The sequence below is a fragment of the Osmerus mordax genome, chromosome 9 (genome assembly GCF_038355195.1).
Source record: "Osmerus mordax isolate fOsmMor3 chromosome 9, fOsmMor3.pri, whole genome shotgun sequence".
NCBI lineage: Eukaryota > Metazoa > Chordata > Actinopteri > Osmeriformes > Osmeridae > Osmerus > Osmerus mordax.
This window is the reverse complement of record NC_090058.1, coordinates 11805420-11826133: the sequence shown is the minus strand read 5'-3', so window position 1 is coordinate 11826133 and position 20714 is coordinate 11805420. Positions and strand designations below refer to the sequence as shown.

Here is a 20714-nt window from a genome sequence, read left to right as displayed (position 1 = left end):
CTGTGTTCTAAAAGTGGACTCTCCAACACAGATGGTCCCACGCTTTCCGCCAGTGGGTCAGTGGGTAAGAGAGGAGTGGGGTAGAGAGGGTGAAGAAGGGGGGCTGGACTGTGCAGATCTACCCTGGGATGGAGTGGGCGGTGTGGGCCACGGGCACCTAGAAAGCCAGGGGCCTCTGAGGGGGAGTGGGCAGATGCTTGCAAACATATAAAACAGCTTAGGATGGCAAAGGGTCGGGCAGTAGATATGTCATACACTATTTCAGCACTGCTGTTTTAAAAATACATTTTACAGAAGGAAAATGTTGACATCATCATAACCGTCATCCTAATCCCATGTGTTCCGTGGTTCCTGTATCTGAAATGGTTGGGGACACATTATTGTGTTCTTTACCTTCACCATTCCTTTTCGTCTAGAAATACATGACATATAAGTTAGATCTGTGGTTCCGAGCAACACACCAGAACCATCATTATAAATCTGCAGAAAATTTAGGACAGTCAGGTTATACTGTATATCCTTTCTTGTCATTACGTCATTTTTTTTTTACATTACGTCATTTAGCAGACGCTCTTATCCAATCCTCATCAGAAGTATTGATATACATTTTCAGATTGGCATAATACTGAAGTGATTTTTTTTGCTGTATTGTATTTTTGTACGTTGCTTTGGGTTAAAGTGCCAGCTAAATGAATAGTTGTAAATGTCTTTTATTTCTTGAGGCAATTTTTTATTTTATTTTTTCCTGTGGAAATATACTGCTCTTTTAAGAAACTCTTTATCTGAATTTACTTAAAAAGACATTCTCGAAGTATAGTTTTCAAATATTGTTTGCATGCATCGAATAATAATAATATATTTTTACATTGTATTCCTTGTGAAGGAATCAACTAACAAAACCTGGAACCCACCATAAACCACAACAACATAAATGTAGCGTTTACCCAGTAATGTCATAAGGCATACATTATAGTTGCTAATTAAATTGATTAGATTTTGTGTACACAGGAGTGTGTGGGTTACTTGATGATCACATGAGTGGAGAAGTGGAGGAGTTGACAGACAATCTGTAATGTATCATCGACAACTACCCAAACCTTCCAGTTTAGGAAATGATGACATTTTACTCAACAACCAACAGGGGGCGAACAATCCCAACTATCCCTTTGAAAGCTTTACATCCAAATATACTATTCACTACCCTCTTGTGGCAGCTCATAAACATATGTAATTCTATAAATTGAATAAGTTAATGCATCTTCACATTTGATGTTTTTGTTTATTTTAAGATATTGTCTCCTGACATCCCCCCCAAATCTCAATACAGTGTTCCCATATTTTAGACACAGTCATATTTTTTTGACTGTTACTTACTTATATCATTGTTCACATTAAATACTTAAGACCTGTATTTCATACTACCAAGTCCCATATATGACTCCAACCTGCAGATAGGTTACAATAATGTGTTTACAGATCCCTACAGCTGAAATACTAATTGGATCGACAAGCTTGAGGTGGTGCCAAGCTGCAGGTTTCTTGGAAAGTTTACCAGGTCAACAACCGGACGTGTTACAAAGCAAAAAGTATCTTGTACACAAACAACCATGATTTCGTAAACATGCAGAAAAAGCAGAGTTTTAGATTATTCAAAGTTCTCATATAATTATAAGTTATCTATTGGTTCCATTGGTCATATTCATCTATTCATCTCTATGTTATAAGTTTCTTGAAATCATAAGCCTGTCATAAGAGTCTTGTGGAACCGACCATTGCCTGCTTTTATTCCTCCCTTAAGTAAGAGAAAGGAATGTGTGCTTTGGAATGAAGCGTTTCAAATTAAATCCTATCATAATTACTTGGTCACTCAAATCACACAATAAAGTAAGACAGCATTGAATAGATGTGAATATGTGTAACATTTATTATCAGGTAAACAATAATCACAGTGGAATAGAAAAGTCTTTATATTATTTAAAATTTCAGCTTAAAATGTGTATGCCATGTGTATAAGGGATAGCGTTAGTGATAAAATGTGATTAAGCATAAAAGCCTCATTAAAAGGCAAAATCTTATGGCACAGGATAGGCCCAAACTCATGGCACATACACACACATGCACACACACTCACGTTGTTCCACTGTTAATAACATGGCCAAATACATCTCTCTCCCAAAGCACTGTCTCTACATATCCATAGAGACTGATTTCCCCATGCTAGAGGATGACGTCATTGTAATAGGATCACTCCACTCATGCCAATTATACCTGACTCTCTCTCACTTCTCTGTCCTTGGTTTCTTACCACCTCTCTCTGTCTCTCTCCCCATCTCTCTCTCTCTCTCTCTCTCTCTTTATATATATATATATATCATTTTAACACTCTTTAATAAATTAAGTTAGCTTCATGGGCATAGCCCATGTTAGAGGAACATTCTATAAACCAGGCAGTCTGACATTGCCTGTGTGGGAATACCTTTTCTGTATATTCAGGGTTTTGCAATGTGGTAGTTGGCAACACTGGAACGGCATACTTTTTGTCTACAGTTACAAAGGTCACATAGACGATCATAATTAACCATCTAAACGTTTTATATATACATCTATAAATATGTTTCATTACTATATCAGACAAACATATACATAAAGAATAAACTCTATAGACTATAAACAAAATATTGCTTTAACAGTCACCCCTCCTTTTTGGGAAAAAATGACATCACTCAGTAGAGCAACCAATGAACGGGCCGGCTTCCCAAACGAGAGAAGTACTATGTGTGTTCTTCATGTAAACGTGTGCATTCGGCTGTGTGTATGTGTGTGAGTGTGAATGTGCTGTGTGCGTGTCTGAATGTGAACAAGTTCATGGCAAAAATTTAAAACTTAATTCAGCCCTCTCTCTTGAGTTATATGTACATGTCTGAGAAGAAGAGAACCGAAACGTAAATGATTTATTCGAGACTTGTGAAACCGGGTGCCAGGACTGCTTCGTCGTAAGCTAAAATGAATTCACAATAACAAACTCGGGCGTAGTTAATTGGGTCTATTACCAGCTTGTCACACAGTAACGGATTTGAATATAGTATGAAGAGATTGTCCAACGAAGGACAGGAAATTCTGACTTTCACTGGAAGCTGTTGGGTTTCTACAACAGAAGTTGAGCGTGTCGTTCTGTGTGGTGAACTGCATGTATGTGTGAATGTGTATAACTGCTTGCTTATAGCGTATTGTGCCTTTTAATGTGCAGAACTGTGCATTTCAATGAATTAATTGTAGTTATAACGGGCTTGGGGCCACCAACAAAAGTATTTTGCAGAAGATAAGCCATACAAAACGTCATCAGAATGTTGAAGACTTTAACTAAGAAGTTAAGAAGGCATTCACTCAACGAGATACATCCCTTTCAACTTAAGGTAAGATAGTGAAGTGTTACTAATGTATAATCCACTTAAACATTGAACATTTGCCCATACTACACGACACAATTCACCTACAAATGGTGAGTTAAAATCTAAGCACAACATTTGTATGCCACCATGTAATTTTCCCAACGGGAATTAACATAATGTTCTACTTCTGTTGGTATTCTGCTGAGTATTTGGCTATTTGTGTGCATATGGATATTGACCCTAGTCTTGTGCCATGTTAATTAGAAGAGCTGTATGCAGACCTTTCTTTGTTTGGGCCTGCAGCCATAGTATGGGTGAATGACCTGGTTAGCATAAAAGAGACCACATGTAGACACACGCACACACTCACACACAATGCGGGTGAGTGAGAAAGAGAGAGACAGGGTGATGCTAGCACACATGCACAGAAAAAGGGAGCAACACTTACACACCCACTCACACACTCATCCAGGCTCTGGGGAACCAAGTGCACACTAAAGGACAGGAACACGCATGCAGTCGTAGGAACAGCTGAAATATTTTTCAGTCAGTATCTTCATCATCATCAACAACAATAACAACAACTATGTGGGCTTTAGAGTACTGCCATAGATCTCAAACCAGCCATTAGAAAGCATTTATTGCTTTCTAGAAGAATGCAGGCAAGCAATCATGACCTTATTGTGCTCACAAACAATCACCCTCTCATCATACACACCCACACCTGGAAAAGAAGGTTTGACACTGTAACAGCCACAAAACCACAGTTGCAAGCGAATACCTCCAAGACAAACAGGCCAATATATCAGGAATTACAATGCAGTGGCATGAAGCTTCACTGTTGTGCATAACCAGCACCATCATCTCTCTTAAACACACACACGCACACACATACACACACACTCGTACACACACTTTAATTTATAACACATCTGGTTCTTCTCTGAAATGGGGAATCTGGTTTTCAGAGGTGTGGGTATGTGTACGTTGGCTAGTTCTGTTTCCATCCTGACCTGCCCAAAGTGAAACACCCAGCAGGCATGCAGTCAGAACCCTGAAAGGCAGGTACTACAAGCAGGTACACATGTGCAGACACAAACATAGAACAAACATGAAACCATAGGCAGCTCAAACCACATTTCCATAGCATGCACTCCAAGGTGACCACAAGTGTCTGCTGTTTTTTTAAATTTTATTTGCATTTTGGCATTGAATGGCTGTCCCTGCCATTGCTGGTGGGTGGGTCAGGTATGCGTAAAGCTAGCTTTAGCCTGTTTTCCGACATTTCCAAAGTGAACTCACCAATACTTAGGGATCCCAGACGCAAATAAAGTTCAGTAAGTTATGCTGACGCTTTTAGTGGACCAGTGTCATGCAGCTTCAGAAAGATGTCTGATCATTCATATGCCTTTTATGATTAACACTGTCTTTTACCAATTCCTGTTTTTCCGTGAAATGTGTAGAATGCCGCCCATCAGTTAAAGAAGGGGAATGGAAGGATGTTTTAGTGCTGGATTGCTTCCTTACCTTTACTCCAGGGTAACACTTTATAAAGGTACCATAGGACAGTACACTTCCAAATGGTACCAGTGGTCAAATGGAGAGGATTTATCTCTAATGCAAGCTATATCTGCTTTGTATTCGAAACCTCTGAGAATCTCCTTTGGCAGCCATTTTCTTCAATCCAACTCACTTTGCATATGGCCTAAAGCTGACACTTTTCAACAAGTATACAGCAACGCTTCATGTGGTGAATGGGTCACTTATTCGCCTCATCAACCACCATTGTGTGTCCGTCAACTGGATGCCCCGGTGGCAGCCATTTTGTGTCCCTGTGCACTCTTTTGAGTTGGCTGTTGGAGACAGGGAAAAGTGTGCCACCCTATTGTGTGGCTCTTGTGGCCTAGTTTGGCATGTGCTCTTCCTCTTTTATGCCGGTTTGGTGTAAAGAGAAAGCAATTGGTGTACTAAAACAGTATCGTTGCCGCGTCTGCTCGAATAGTTACGTGAAGTCATACTCTGTGATGGCCAAGGTTCAGATAGAATTGCACTCTGAAACACAAATAGTCTCCTGACATGGTAGCTAATTGAACCCCTAGGGCTGTGTCAGAAAATATTGACTGCCAATATAATTGTAAGGCTCATTGAGACAGTCAAAGGGGTTGCAATGAGATTGAAGGCTTAGGACACCCAACTATAGTTAGCTCTATTCCAATAGAAACCAGTCTCAGGTTGGCCTCATTCCAAAGATGACCCTGGGAGCTTACACTAAAGACAATTACAGAAACAGGCAAGAGCTAGAAACCCCCCACATGATGAGGTTGTAGCATCTGGGCTCAGTGTATGAGAAGTGACCCTTGTGTCACTGCTGGAATTGCATGGCCTACCGAATGTGAGACGATGGTGCAACTAACAAGTCACTGTTTAGCTTTTTGTGTGTAATATGTTTGTCTTTGGACCGGTGTGTGTGTGTGTGTCACTGTAAATAAAGCTAGGGGTGTATGTGTCTTACTTGGTGGGTTCCAAGATTGTCATTGATCCATCTTAGCTAGCAGCTCAGTGGCAGCAAACGAGTGACAGGGATTTCATTCCACCTCTCTGGAAGAACACGTAAACACACACACACAAAGGTACAGGGCTTGCCTGATCCTGTAACTTGTGTACTTGTTAAGAGTGTTTTGCCCTCACATTGACACCGGATTAAGATTTCATGATGCAATGAGTTTGTAGATACGGAACCATTGACCAATAGAGGAACTACCGAGCTACCAGACTACAACTTGTGATCTACCGGTAAGCCTGCTATAATTAGTAGACTGCCAAAAGTGCTCTGCACTGAGTGAAATCTAACGGCAAGCACATTCTTTTTGGCTTCAGAGCAGACATTTCATGAAATGCTATTTGGATGACTTCACTTTTGCCTCATCAGCACTACCCACTTTACCAGAGAGGTCGGGCTAATGGTGGGCCTAGCTAGCCTGACCTTCATAACACCAGTTGTCATGGAGTGACAAATTATCAATCCCAACCAACATTTAGTTTCACTAGACCAGACAGATGATTTGCTTATCTCCATATATCCTATCAGGGGCACTTTTCGACTCTAATTTTGGATAGTGTCCATTACTATGCCATATTAGAATATATCTTACGTTTTCAGTTAGCTAATTAATAATCTGGCCAAAGGTTTAATTCATAGGGGATAGTGACTAAAAACCAAAGCTTGCAACATTACGACATAGGAACCTTCCAGGACAAGGGAAGGAATGTGTCATGTCCTTGCTAACTTGTTTTCTCACATATTTCAGTGTACCGTGGCACTTATGATTATGTTTAATCGACTGAGTTTACTTGGGTTTAAACCTCTTTGAAGGGGCTGACTAATGACAAGTTTGTGTGCATGGGTGTAATAATGGCTGGTTGACGTCTGCAACATGTGTCTAGCCCTGCGTGCAATATGGGCCGATGCAGTCCCACGTGTACAGTTCCCTCCAACATTCTGGGAGGAACAGGACTTTGCGTTGGTCGGGCGTTGTATAGTGCACAGTCCTATACAGTATAACAGTCCAGTGTTTGCCATTCTTTTAATGTGTTTGGCAAGGAACTTTGGAACTATTGTTCACTCACTCGACGTTGGCACTGACTCACCCGCTTGTCTTGGCACATGTGTGTCCGCCTGCTGCATGTGGACACAGGACATGTCAGAGATGACACTGGCACTATTCATGCCAGCCAAATGGATGGCAAGTGGTATAGCCTTGCTGCTGGTGTAGAAACAGTATTCTATGCTTCCGCCGAACATTGCAAAGGCAGATCCTATTACTTCTGTAGGCCCAGGCACAAGCCTAGATATCATTAACAGTACAATGTATCTGTTGAGAGTAGCATAAATGTCTTGTAGAATTCCAATGTCCAAACTATCAATCTTTAATATGTATCTGGTTGTATGGTCAATCAACTGCCCTCTAATATTGTTGTTTTATTTCTCATGCAAAAGTGTATTGGTGGTGTGGTATAGTTTTTCCCCCCAGAAGGCCTTCTGTGCATCTGAAACAGCCAGGCCGACACACTGGACTTGGTTCTGTTCATAAACATGGCCGGAAGCTAAAACGTTCTCACATGCACATGACATGAGGCGCACCAACACAAGCCCCCGTTTATCAACTTAACCAAAGCACGGCATCCCAACTCCCTCCTTGGTCTCACCCTGCAGCTGTTCTTTACAGCAGCCTTATCACCCATTAGAGCCTCGATCACCTGCTTTAGTTGGGAGATAACACCAGAGCCATGGATTAAGCAGACCTCACCCCTCAGTGGGAGGGGGATGGTGAGACAAATAAAAGCACTGGCTGTTTGTAGTCTCTGCTGTTAAGGGCCAAACCCATTGGGGTAGAAAGGAAAGAGGAACTGGCAAAAATGGGTTCGAGCGTGGGTTTGTATATCTGTTCTAATCAAGTTGAGAAAGTAGGCTTAAAGATGTTGAAACCGTATACAGAACTAAGATGGTAAACCTACAATGTTCCGGTATACAGTGTAGCTATAAAACTGTAGAAGTCAGATGTATTAAATTCCGGAAATTAAGTTATCATCGATGTTGTCAATAGTGGTAGTTGATGCACATCGTTTGACTTGACTTCCACTGATTACTCGGCCACCACATCAAACACCAAATCAATACATTTATGTTGTGTTAGTTCAGTAAATTAAATGTATTAATTAATTAATGAACACGTATTCATTCAACCATTGAGTGCACCATCCAGCGCGGTAGATTATTCTGGTGCAATAGTAAGCAAATCAGTCCAGCTCAACTGCACAGCACATGCAAATTGGTGTTAGTTCCACCCCTATGTAAAACAGTGACACCACACCACAAATGTATACATATGCGGACATATAACTCAAACACACATGAGTATAAATAGGAAGCAGAGGACTCGTAATCTCAACGGTTGCACACTACTCGAACTTGATCCCAAATTTGGCAATTGGTTGCACACATGTCCTTAAACCGGAGGAGCACCACCAAATGGGTGCTTTTGAGTAGCCTTGGTAAAATCCAGCTTCAATACAAGTTTCAAGGCTTAGGCTATAGCTTGTGTGTGTGGGTTGGGGAGGGGGGGGTGGTCTATTCAAATTCACACACCCACACTGGTCATTCACTTTCTGTTGAAATTAGCATTTTTCATGGTTTAATTATTTCAACCCTGTTTGTTGAGTTTTAGTTCCCCAGATGAAACAAATGTCCCGTTATTCAAGTGGTTAGGGGTAAATGATTGAGGCTGATGGGGGAAACTGAATTTTGATTTTAAAAGAGCTACAGAAAAGTAACTGAAAATGTAAAGATGAGTTTATTGTGGCTACTTACGCATATTGAAACTGCTGGGATTAAACTTGACATTGCAAGTTATTTGCAGGTTGTAGCAAGAAATTTATTTTCACGGCAGTTTGTGTTTTTAAAGCATGCCTTTCAAAATAGGATGCAGAAGATATGTTCCTATACCAACATCCAAAACAACACATAAGGGTTGTAGGAAAGTGCTGTGCTTAAGTCAACATACTGAGCACTCATATTAGTTTCAACAGAAGGCTTTTTGGAAGGACTTCAATCATGACCTTGAATATTATCATACTCTATTGATAGAATCAGTGTGTAGGCTATATACTAGTACTTTATTAAATTCCTTGTTTAATTATGGTCATGTCCGCTCTTATGTAATAATAAAACATTTGATAATCGATAATCATAAACATGTCATTCCTTTGACATGTGACCCCCCCCCCCCACCACCACCACCACCTTATAGACCCCTCCACTTTGTATTAGTATCCTGGTCTAAAGAGGTACGAGAAGCCCCTTTAAAGACTAGAGTATAACGGAAAGTATGTCAAGCATTCCCCTGTGGAATTCAGCCTCAAACAAAAAGATACACAACTAGTGAGTGTAATGTAGGGCCACACACAAACACACACACAAACACACACACTCTAGTCCCAGGTGAAGATGCTATCAACCTCCCAGAAGAGGTTGTCACCTGGGTGACTGGGCCACATACGCTGGTATTTTGTGATGTCACTGAGAGGGTTGTGATACCGTCTTAGGCTTCCTTGTAATAGTTCAGATATTATCTGAAGTACAGTAAAGAACAACAATGATTGTGGCATGAATTTACCTGTATTCAAATTGTACACATTTAAAACTTAAAGTGCAATAGCGTGGGATAGCATAACTACATTATGAAATATCCCATAGCACATATCGTGTTGCAAACTAAGAACATTTAGCCAAATAATGCCATTGTGAACGCACCCTATTGTTGAGTGTAGTGTATGCAGCCAATCTGCTCTTGTTGAACTTGAGGCCCTGGATCCTTTCTCTCATTCCCCCTCTGTTTGAAGTGCCTCAGAAGGAAGAGGAGGTGTGTGTGTGTCTGTGTGTGTACGGCATGCGCGCAAGAGAGGGAGCACAGATGGCAGCTGCTTGGCCTGGCTTCAGTGTGGTAATTACTGTGTGGCGCGTTACTTAACTCTTCGCGTCGCAGTCTGCCAGGTTTTTCTCTGTTGTTGTTGCTGCTGTAGGCCCCTCCAAAAGGATTACTTTTAAAAAGAGAGACGGCCTGGTCTGGTCTTGGGACAGGGAATTCAAAGCGCCAGTTAGCATAGCTGCATTGCTGAATGGGTTTCCCCATAAAGAGTTCAGAATGAACTTACTTCTCACTGTATATTGAGTCTCTCGCTGCTTGACAATAGCACGGCTTGGTTGTGATCCTATATTAGTCATTGCAGTCTAGATTTTCACTTGTAATGTAACACATGGCTTTTCAGATCCCCACCTGAGACTAGTTTAAATCCTCCGAGAAAATGACACAAACTTCCTAGGCTGTTGTTAGCTCTTGTCTACATATTATGTTGTCAGGACTGGCCTACATCTTTTCTTTGATCAAAATGCTTACCCCTGATTTGTGTGTTGAGTCATGATATAAAATGCTATGTGTTTACAATGAGGTCAGTAGGCTAGGGTGTTTCTTGGAAAAGCTGCTTTACAAACCATTTGAAAGGCCTAGTTATGAGACTACATTAGGGAAACGACCTTATCTGGCTAAAACAGGGGATTATTTAATGGAAATACAGCCGTGTTTTTGGTCAGTCTACATTATGTAAAACTGTCCCCCTCTCTGACCTTCCACTAATGCCATTCTGACATGGTTACAAACTTGGTAAAACTCATGGATCAGTCACAACAGGCCTAGATTCCACCTCCTTTTGTAATTCCCCTGATGTTTACCAACACAGGGTAGGGCGTGAACAGCGGTTTCCTGTTGATGTATTTGAACCTGACCCCAGTTGTGCTCCTCGTAGATCTCCTACCATGGCAGTGGAGAGGGAGTGGAGAGCGATGATTCCGAGGGGGAAAATCAGGAGCTTGCACAGATTGACCGAGGTATGCAATACCCACCACTCTCTACCCTAACCTCTCAACCCACCGACTTAGAACCTAGCTCACACAAGCCCTAGACGGCCGACCGTGGACTACAAATTGCATTCAGAGTCGAGAATATCTCCATATTCGAAATCCTATAGTTCCACTCTGACTGCCACTGTTGTTGCCCCCTTCAGAACGACGGAGGAACTGCAGCCTCACCCCGTTGGCTACGAGCCAGCAACACAACCAGGGCCCGCTCTCCCCGGCCCGCCTCCGCCGCCTCCGCCTCCTCCTAGACCCCACCCTGGACCGCCATTCCTCTGAGGAAGAGCTCGAGCGAATCAGCCGCGGCATCGGCGACGGCAGGAAGTGGACGTCGACGCTGCACCCTCGGCACGGCGACCACCACAGCAGCGCCTCCAGCGACGAGGAGGTGCGGGACTTGTGTGGCTGCGGGCCAGCCTCGTCCGCCAGGCCGCAGGTGGAGCCTGGTGCTTGCTTGGAAGCCTCCCCGAGCCCAGTGCTCTTCAGCTCCAGCCCGCCGCGCAGCCTCAAGGCCCCTCCAGTCCTGCTACAGCTGCAGGTGATGCAGCCGACAGCCAGGCCCATCATCTTGACCCACTTTGACCAGTCAGCGGTGCCCTACAGGAAGCACAGGCACAGCTATGGGGGAGAGCCCAGGAGGCCCAGCCTGGACCTTGAGAAAATGCAACAGGTCAGCATTTGGAAAGTACTTTTTGAATTGTAAATCGAAGTTAAACTGAGTATCACTTCAGTGTTTCCCAGAGATTAGAAACTGTATAACTATTTAGATGGTCGGCCCATGACGCCGGGTAAGTAGCTAGGGATCCTGAGACTTCTCACCAAAAGAACAAAGGGGAACCCACTTGTCTAGCAGATTAAGACATGTTCGTAGGTACCTAACGAAAAGTAGCCTCAACTTTCCTAGACTTTTAGCTACGGTACTAAGGCTGAAGGCTCGCTGTTATCGCTGTCTGTCTTACTAGAACGGCTTATCTATGCGTCGTTGCTAGTGTCTGCTGACATTGTGACTGTGTGTCTGTATGTGAAAGAGACGCGTGAGTGAAAGAGAGACGAAGGGAGAGCAGGGAAAGGAAATGCAGCTGAACGAATACGCTGCACCGCCACAAATTAGTCTGCGTGGGAAACACTGCACTTTATGAACTAACTGAAACCACTTTCATAGCCTCCAAAAATTCAGTCGTTTCACGTGTGGCCTAAATTGTCAACGCCACCTTCTGCATTTTGGAAAAGAAAGTGACTACTACAAAAAATGATAACCCATATGTTATTTAATTTGAACGAGTGTTTCCAGAGCCTCCCAAAATGTTCACTATTTCTATGTAAGGGTTCCAAAAAAGTGGAAAAGTGAGGGAGCCTTGTACCACCAGCCAGACTGGGGAACACACTTCAGTGCTCTGAGCACAGGATTAAGAAAAAAGGCACAACTACACCTCCCTCCACCCCAATCTAGCTTCCCCTCTCACTCACACACACACACACACACACACACACACACAGACACACACACAGACACACACAGATAGGCACACACTCTTTTCCGCCGCCGAGGCCTCACCACCTCGGTGGTCCGGGGAGATGAAGGAGAGGGAGGCCCGGACGGCAGATGTCTGCCCTCGTTTTTCACAAAGGGCTGATAAGCTACGGAAAGGCCGAGGAGTGGAGGCAGAGAGAGAGAGGATTAAATAAACAACAACAAATATAAATATGTATATACGACAACTGACAACGAGCCACAGAAGAGAGCATTGATAGCGATCGTTAAAAATCCCATTGTCACGTTTGTCTGAAATGCGAAGTGTGTGTGTGTGTGTACCACCACAAGGGAGGGTATGAAGGGCCCATATGTCCATTAGAGCTCGAGAGGGAAAGAACAGATGATAAGCGAGACAGCGGGCAGCATGGAGAGGGGCTGAGAGGGGAAGGGATGTGTGTGTGTGTGTGTGTTTGTTCCTAATACATTATTAGTCTGTCCCCTAATCGCAATCTTTGTTTTGAGCGTGTTGTCTTCCTCTGTGGTAAAAGTGTCTGCGTCTGTATGTGTGTAAACCTGCATGATTGTGTGTGTGTGAGTTTGTTTGTAGGCCCGGTCAAGTGGAATAGGAGGTGCTGCAGTGAGTACAATAGGGGGCCTGAAGAGGTGGCTCCCACATGGCAGACGCTTAACCCTTTGGTTGGACGCTTCACGTTAGTGTCTAACAATGCTAACAATCATTTTTTAGCTTTCATGGTAAGGTTACTTGTCCCATAGTTGCAGACTAAGCAGAGCACTTCCACCCGAAAGCATTGTCATGACACCCTCCTGATGTTTATGCGGGACATTTTGCCCAGCAATTCCCGTCTATGAAGCCCTGGGATAGAATACTGACAGAGAAATTCAGAAGTTGCTGAACGAACCTAATGCGACTACTTGGAATGAACAGTTAGGAGTGGTAAACAAGTACAAAACAAGAAACGGTTTGTGGCCAGAGTACAAGTTAAGGCCGTGACATAATGCACAGTTTATTTATCTCATAATAGTCTTGAGTGGAGGGTGAAAGGGTCAGATGTTTGTTTTGTTTGAGCGACCACTAATCCACTTACAGGCAAGATAATCCAGACCCAGTTACTCATATGTGGTACGGCTCTTTGTCTACCAATGGAACATGATTGGCATCAGCAACAGTTTGATTGTGCAGACGTCTGCTGCGTTCTGGCCACGAAAGATACACTCACAGATGTATGGAGACACCCTTGGTTGTCTCCAAGTAAGCAGAGAGCTGGCCCTGAACCATGTTCCATGATATTGAATGGAAAAAAATGAAATTGTTGTACTCAACAAACTTTTGGCCAAATGGACCGGACTATCCTTTTTGTACGCGGGGTGTACCAACAACACAGACATGCAAAGTTCTTTCGAACTCAGTTCTCTTTCTTCAACAGCGAGAGTCTTCTCATTCACTCCCTTCCCCCTTGCCGGACCCCCCCGCCCCCATCCACCCCACCCCTCCGACATACACACCCCACCCCTCCGAGACAATTCCTCGATTGTGAGAGCCCCCATGCTGGCCTCACTTGTCAGAATGGTTGAGCCCAGTGGACTCTTGAGGGGGGGAACGTGAGACAGGATATTACATAAGCCTCATCGACTGATTATTTAGTTTAGCTCAGCAGCTGGATCTTGTTCACTTCCTTGATTACAGTGATTCACCCGCTCATGGACATGCGATGTTCAGTTGCCTTGACATTATCGTGCATGATTAGTCGACCCATAACCCAGAAACAATGCGGTGCTTTTCTTTGTTAAGATATACGATATCATTCGTTCAGATTTCCAGGACGTTAACACTGTTGGGGGGGGGGGGGAGTTCAGCAGAATATTTCTAACATCGACCGGCTTTTTGACTTTACTGTCATCTCTACTTTAGCATCAAGAAAACTCCACTTTGTTTGTGGGGTAATGAAGTAACAAAACATGTTCTCGTTTAGTTACCAAAAATGGCTCTCATGGCCCCAAAAGCACTTTCCAAAAATAGGTGTCAATATTGTCCACAGTAGATCATAAAATGAGTCTGGTATCTGTGGTTTGTACCCTCCATGCACATTCCAGTGTACATGCTAAGTTACTTTCTTGTCTCATACCCACAGAAAATGCTCCTGAAAAAGAACTGTGGAGGGAAAACCAGGACCATTAAGATACGGGTGAGTTCAAGTTCACCTCTGCTTTTGTTTTGTTTTTGAACCGGAACATGAAAGGACCCCACAGAAAAGATAGTCTTGGTTGTTTATGCAAGTGGTAATAATTGGCCACATACGCACACACACACAATGTATAATTCCCTCTCATGCACAAAAGCCAGACCAGATCAGGGTTCTAATACAGAAGCCCGAAGCGATAAGGCTAAGGGGTCATCTGGCCCCCTCAAACAACCTAGGCTGTCTTGCCGCCAATACCTTGATACTCCTCCAAATGCATGCTGGGACGGCATCTGCCACTGGTGCTGGTTCCCATGCCCCTCCAGAACCTTGGCTGGGTCGATCTCCATCTGACAACTTTTTATTTTTTTAAACAAGAAGCCCATCTTATTACCACCCCTGTAAAATATGCCTATGTAACCACAGAGAGAACTGGATACAGGATGACGAATTAGCATGTCAGTCCTATAATCTCTCTGTGTGTTTTGCGGTTACTGTAAAACTCTTGTGACACGCTGTGAAAAGCCACTCAGAAGTGTGGGAGCGAGTGAAATTGTGTAATTCATCAAAAGTTGGCCCCCGTATGGAACACAGTGATGCATCAAGAAAGCCTGTTTCCTCCTTTAATGAATGTGGGGTGTGAAAATCGTCCTCGTGGATACATAGAGAATCTCAGTACGGCCATGTTTCCGGAAGGCATGTGTCTGCAGGGTGTGTGTGTGTGCGTGCCATGCTCCGGTGTGCGGTTGACTGCAGGTTGGGAAGCCTGAGTGGAATGGAGGGCGCCTGGGCACCTTGGCATCAACAAGGGCCCTCCAGACGGATGCGCAGTGTGGTGAGAAAGTGACGTCATTGTCACATTGTGTGGGATACTGTAAACTGTAGCACATCGCACATACACGCGCACGCGCACACACACACACACAATCAGTCATGCATAAGATCAACAATCTAACTCACAAACACCAACATGCCAACTCTCTCTCACACACACACAGAACTCCTAAAATGCATGCCCTGTAAAAGATGAACAACCTAGTACACACACACACAAACCGCTAACACCAACGGAAGGGTTTCAAAATCGAGCCCACTCTCGTCCGCGTACACCATCAACCATCTCCCGTCAGCCTACATCTAGGTTACCCCTTCCATCTCCATGTGGGTGAAAGCGACTCTGGCAGCATCTGAGCGATGACTCAAATGTGTAATTGAGGCTCATCTTTCAAAGTGGTGGAGGGAGAAGAGCGAGCGACAAAGGGATGGAAGAGGAAGAGGAGGAGGAGGAGGAGGAGTGTGTGGTTGCCCTGTGGTGCATCGGCGGGGATGAAGTCATCTTTTCCATTTATAGCCCGGGCCGGCTGCTATCTGTCGTTCTATCCTGTAGTACACTGACATTGTTGTCCCCCTGTTTGTGGAGTTGTTGTTGTGGATTGTTTTGTTTTCTGCTACGGTAGGCCTTTAGAGCCATTTGGGGAAGGCCCCTCGCTTTCTTTCCCCTCTCTCTCCTCTCACCCCCTACCTTCCATTTTCCTTTCTGCACTCGATCTATCCCGTCTCTTCCCCCTGCTCGCCCCCCCCCCTTCTACTTTAGTATTTTCTTTCTTCCTCCCCATCTTTCCCTCCCTCTCTGCCCACCTCCATCTTTCCCCTCTCTCTCTCTCTCTCTCTCTCTCTCTCTCTCACTTTTCCCTTTCCATCTTTTATCTTCCAGTGTAACTCTCTCTCCCCCCCCCCCCCCCCCCCCCCCCCCATCTGGCTAGGATCCAAAAGAGACACTAGATCTAGAGGGGGTGGCTTGCGGCAGTAAGGGAGGTCATGGGAGGTTTGTTTTTAAAGATGGGGCCCATCTGGGAAGAAGTGAGTGTGTGTGCGCGCGCGCGTGCGCTAGTGAGTTTGCGCATAGTAGTAAGGAGTCTCTCTGTGTGTCATCCTGTAGTGTGGTGTCGGAAAGGAACACTTTGCAGGGCTGCTGCCTCTGCTCCCCGAGACTTCCCCCGTGTGGGGATGGGTGAGTCTGGGGGGGGGGGGGGGGGGGTTAACACTCTCCGAGGAAGCAGCAGAGCGCAGCGTCCGGTTTCAGCCTCCCAGAAGGTGGGAAGGGGAAGAGAAGAGGAGGAGGCGAAGGAGATAGATGGGGATTGATCGAGGGGCTGAACGAGTGGAAGACAGAGTCTCGAAAAAGAAACGTGCCTCTTTGAATTGGGCAATTGGGCAGTTTGTAATATGTCAGCACCATCTGTAGTGGAAATGTAGCAAAAAGGACAGCGAATGGAGCAATCACTTGACAGGCTTCCCGGACAAGAAGTCTGCACAGTCATGCAGTGGGGATGCTAACGTGCTAAGCTAACATGGTTACGTGACTCGGGTGATGGGAGGTCCCGTAGGTGTGACTCGTCACCCCAGCCGGCTATGCTGACACACCATATGGTGAATGTCTTAACCGCGGCTCGTTACCCGACCTGGAACCTGTTTTCTCTCATTCATACTTGTTTCCCCTCCCGAGACAGAGAGACCCAAACAGGAACATGGGAAAGGTCAGAGGGTCCATATTTAAAACCTGCAGCCTTTGTTTTCTCCCTCTTTCCTTCGTCATCCATCTTCAAAATAAAACCCTCTCGACACAAGTTGCTTGGTGACGGCATATGGTCTTCGACACTACAGTCACTAATTCATTCCCAAGCTGAGTGATTTCACAAAGGAAGGCATTCAAAGAGTATTAGACCCCCCCTGCACCCCCCCCCCCGCAACCTCCACCCATTCCGTCATTGATTGCGGACGGAACGTCTGTCTGGGTGTGGAGCACTTACAGTGCCGCTGGGATGTGTCGCCGAGCTACGGAGGGCCCAGTAGCCTTCTGAACCCAAATCCCTTAAGACGATTGAAGCCGTGGCAACACCTGTAGCCGCGTCCGCGCAGCCCCGCACGCTGCCTCGTGTCACGCAGTGGTGATGTCACTGGGTAGTTAGCCGAGTGTGGGAAAAGTCCATTTTTCACGGGGAGGAAGAGGAGGTTTAACTTTGACCTTGAGGAGTCATGTGCTGTCTGCTGTGACAAGCAAGACGTTACGTCGGATCAAGTTGTTTTCACAGGAATACAGGCTGAGCTGTTACCCCAACAGGACCCTCTGCTATGGAAATACTCTCTGTTACAGTAAAGTAAACAATGGTCCATGCCGTTACAGTGACATGTAGACCTGAAGACAGAGAAGAGTATTGAAGATGGGGAGTCAGGTGGCTGAGCGGTGAGGGAATCGGGCTAGTAATCCGAAGGTTGCCAGTTCGATTCCCGGTCATGCCAACTGACGTTGTGTCCTTGGGCAAGGCACTTCACCCTGCTTGCCTCGGGGGAATGTCCCTGTACTTACTGTAAGTCGCTCTGGATAAGAGCGTCTGCTAAATGACTAAATGTAAATGGAAGATGAGGTACATGGAGTGACGGGAGGGATGGAAAAGAACTGAAAGCAACTCGACAAAAACATTGGACACTAGGAGGAGGCTAACAGCTCCGATACAAAAGTCCACCGTATGAGAGAAAACGCACACACACACACACGCCACTGCATGCCCTCTGTCCGGGAGGTCAGTTCCTGAGGAGAGGGCTATCTCAAGGACTCAGTTGCTTGTCCTTAATTACCCTCCCTCCCAGTGAGTAAGCAGGCTAGAAAGTGCTGCCTCACTGCCAACTCACACAAAGCCATTTCCTGTCCTTCCTGGAGTCATAATATATAAACTGTAGGCAAGAAGGCAAATGTTGTTATTATTTATAATTCCACCATGTTTAAGCCAACCACATTGCTAATGAAAGAGGAAGGTATCACAAAGTGGTTTTTATTTCGAAAATCTCTATCAACCCTCAATAACAATCATTTCAAACTATTAACTTCTCAATTTGAACAGAATTTGAATTGACATCCAAAGGGAATTGAGTTGACCCCAGCCTTGTTAGCGGTAGCCTGAAAGTCACACAAAGCCATCTCCCATTCGTGTGGTTGACCCGTGAATGACTGCATTAATGCTATGTAAGAGAAAAGCACAGTCTAAACCCTGGACTTTAGCCCTGTGGCCCCTTCATCCTCTTAGCAACACCGAGGGTCAAACGCAGATTAACCAAAAACTTTTGACCTGAGAAACTGGGATGACTGGCGCCACAAATCCACAGCCTACTGGAGTGCCGTTTGGCCGATGACCGTTCCAACATTTTTTGTTGTTTTTTGTTGCATGGTGTGTGTGCCGCCCCCCCCCTCCCCCCCCCCATAACTCTTTCTTCTCCACCTGTGATCGGAAGGCTGCTTTCACGGGGCCCCATCCCTGACTCCTGTTCTTCTGTTTTTGTCTGCCTCTCCACAGAACCTGACCGGCACTCGTCCTCCACCCCGATACGCCTACGATCCCTCCATCTTCGCCTTCCGCTCCCTCAGCACGGCCCTGCCTCGCAGCCCGCTCACTCTGGCGGACGAGCCGCCTTGCGTGTGAAGAGGCCACATCGACGTCCCCCCCGCCCCCCCCCCCACACACACGCGCGTACACCACACACACAAACCAAGTTGGCTACGGTATCGTTTCCCATGATAGAACTGAATGCCAGTAAGCGTTTTAGGAAATGCAGACTAGGAATACTATCCGATGCAAAGCCATCATTTGGAGTCCATGTGTCACACTCAGGTAATCCCATTTTGATGATACACTGTTTTGACCACTGTCTGCGGTATGGAGCATTCAGGGTCCCACAAACCTAGGAGTCTTGGCATACAACAAGGTGGTGTCCCCCCCCCATACCTCCCCCTCAACTCTTCTTAAAAACGACACGCTTCAGAATTGCAGTTCTGAGGATACTTCAGGTATTTCATAATGTAAACCACTAGCTGAATTTCTGCTAGAGAGAGAGAGAGAGGGAGAGATCCGAAATACTGACTTCTTGAAGAGAACGGGAGGGGCGATGCGACAGCTTGAAGCAGGCGGCTCATATGCTTCCTCATAATGGAAGTGTGCTTTGACAAGACAATCAAAATCCCAGCTGCAGGCGGGTTTTCGTGTCAAGGGTGACTGAACACATTCCGGGTTGGACACTGCACTCTGTCCTAGAATGAACGTCTGAAGGATTTCTGCATCTATAAAAGCGACGGTCGCACACGCAGGTCAAGGACGAGTACGATGTCACCCAAGGTCAACCTTTACCTATGAATACTTTTGTTGGATGTGTTATTTGAATTATACAGGTCATAATGAAATATTATCAAACGTATGACCATAGTTCATTAGGCACCTTTAAAAAAAATAATGTTACCATGAATGCCTGTTAACAGAGTTTGTGAAATTTAGCCTTATAGGAAAACCAGGTTAAAATGGAGTACTGTTGTCCTCTTTCCTGCATGCATTTCATTGTGCTATGTGCAGAAGATACTGTGTCTGGATATGGAAAGACATATTGGGAATGTTCACTGCACAAAATAGAAGATCAACTGGTGCTTTGTCATGTATATGCGTAGTGTGGTATCATGCATTTCTCCATATCGTACCTCCTTTTCTTATATTCATGGCACACTGTAGGTTGTTTGAGTCAACCGACAGTTTTCCGAACAGCTCTGTATGACGAGCCATATCGAATGTAACCTGAGGAAAGACTGAACCTTTCAAAGGTCGACATACTGAGGTCACGAGAACACACCTTTTTTTCCCGCTTAATTGACACGCCGACCTGTCTCATGCAATCGAGTGTGTCGGGACGTGTAAGGATGCGTGCAAGATCGCAGTGTCACTGCTGTAAGCTTAAGTTGCTGTGATGTATACGTGTCATATTGCATCAAGTTCCTGGACGAATAAAACACAAATGCCCTTTTGAGCTCTTGATTGAAGTGTTTCTGAATCTTTGACAGGATCTAGACAGACAATCGACAGTGGCTTAATGAGCCACCAATGTTCCTCTTTCGTGCTTGGTGAGGGCTATGTTTGAGTCCTCTAAATGGTCTTCCTGCCTCACCTTGAGGTCATCTCTGATCTGAAGTGATTAGATGTGACAGGATGAACTTCTGTACGCCGCTACTAAACCAGTCATGCCAGACCCTTCCTCATGTAGATGATATGGTCATGGCTTAACAGCCCTTGCTTCCCAGGCATGGTTCCGTCCCTGCATTTCAAGCACGAGCTCGATGGAAATCAGGACCAGGTTCGATTCTCAAGTGATCC

General features: G+C 45.0%; 1 protein-coding gene across 1 annotated transcript; it reads left to right on the top strand.

Moving 5' to 3' along the window:
* The first annotated feature begins 2818 nt into the window (after positions 1–2818).
* On the top strand, positions 2819–20378 carry si:dkey-16j16.4 (uncharacterized). Its single transcript, XM_067244020.1, has 6 exons — positions 2819–2993; positions 3307–3413; positions 10749–10830; positions 11007–11527; positions 14482–14535; positions 18879–20378. The coding sequence occupies exons 2-6, from the start codon at positions 3345–3347 to the stop codon at positions 19002–19004; spliced, it is 852 nt and encodes a 283-aa protein (XP_067100121.1). The 5' UTR covers positions 2819–2993; positions 3307–3344; the 3' UTR covers positions 19005–20378.
* The last annotated feature ends 336 nt before the right edge of the window (positions 20379–20714 follow it).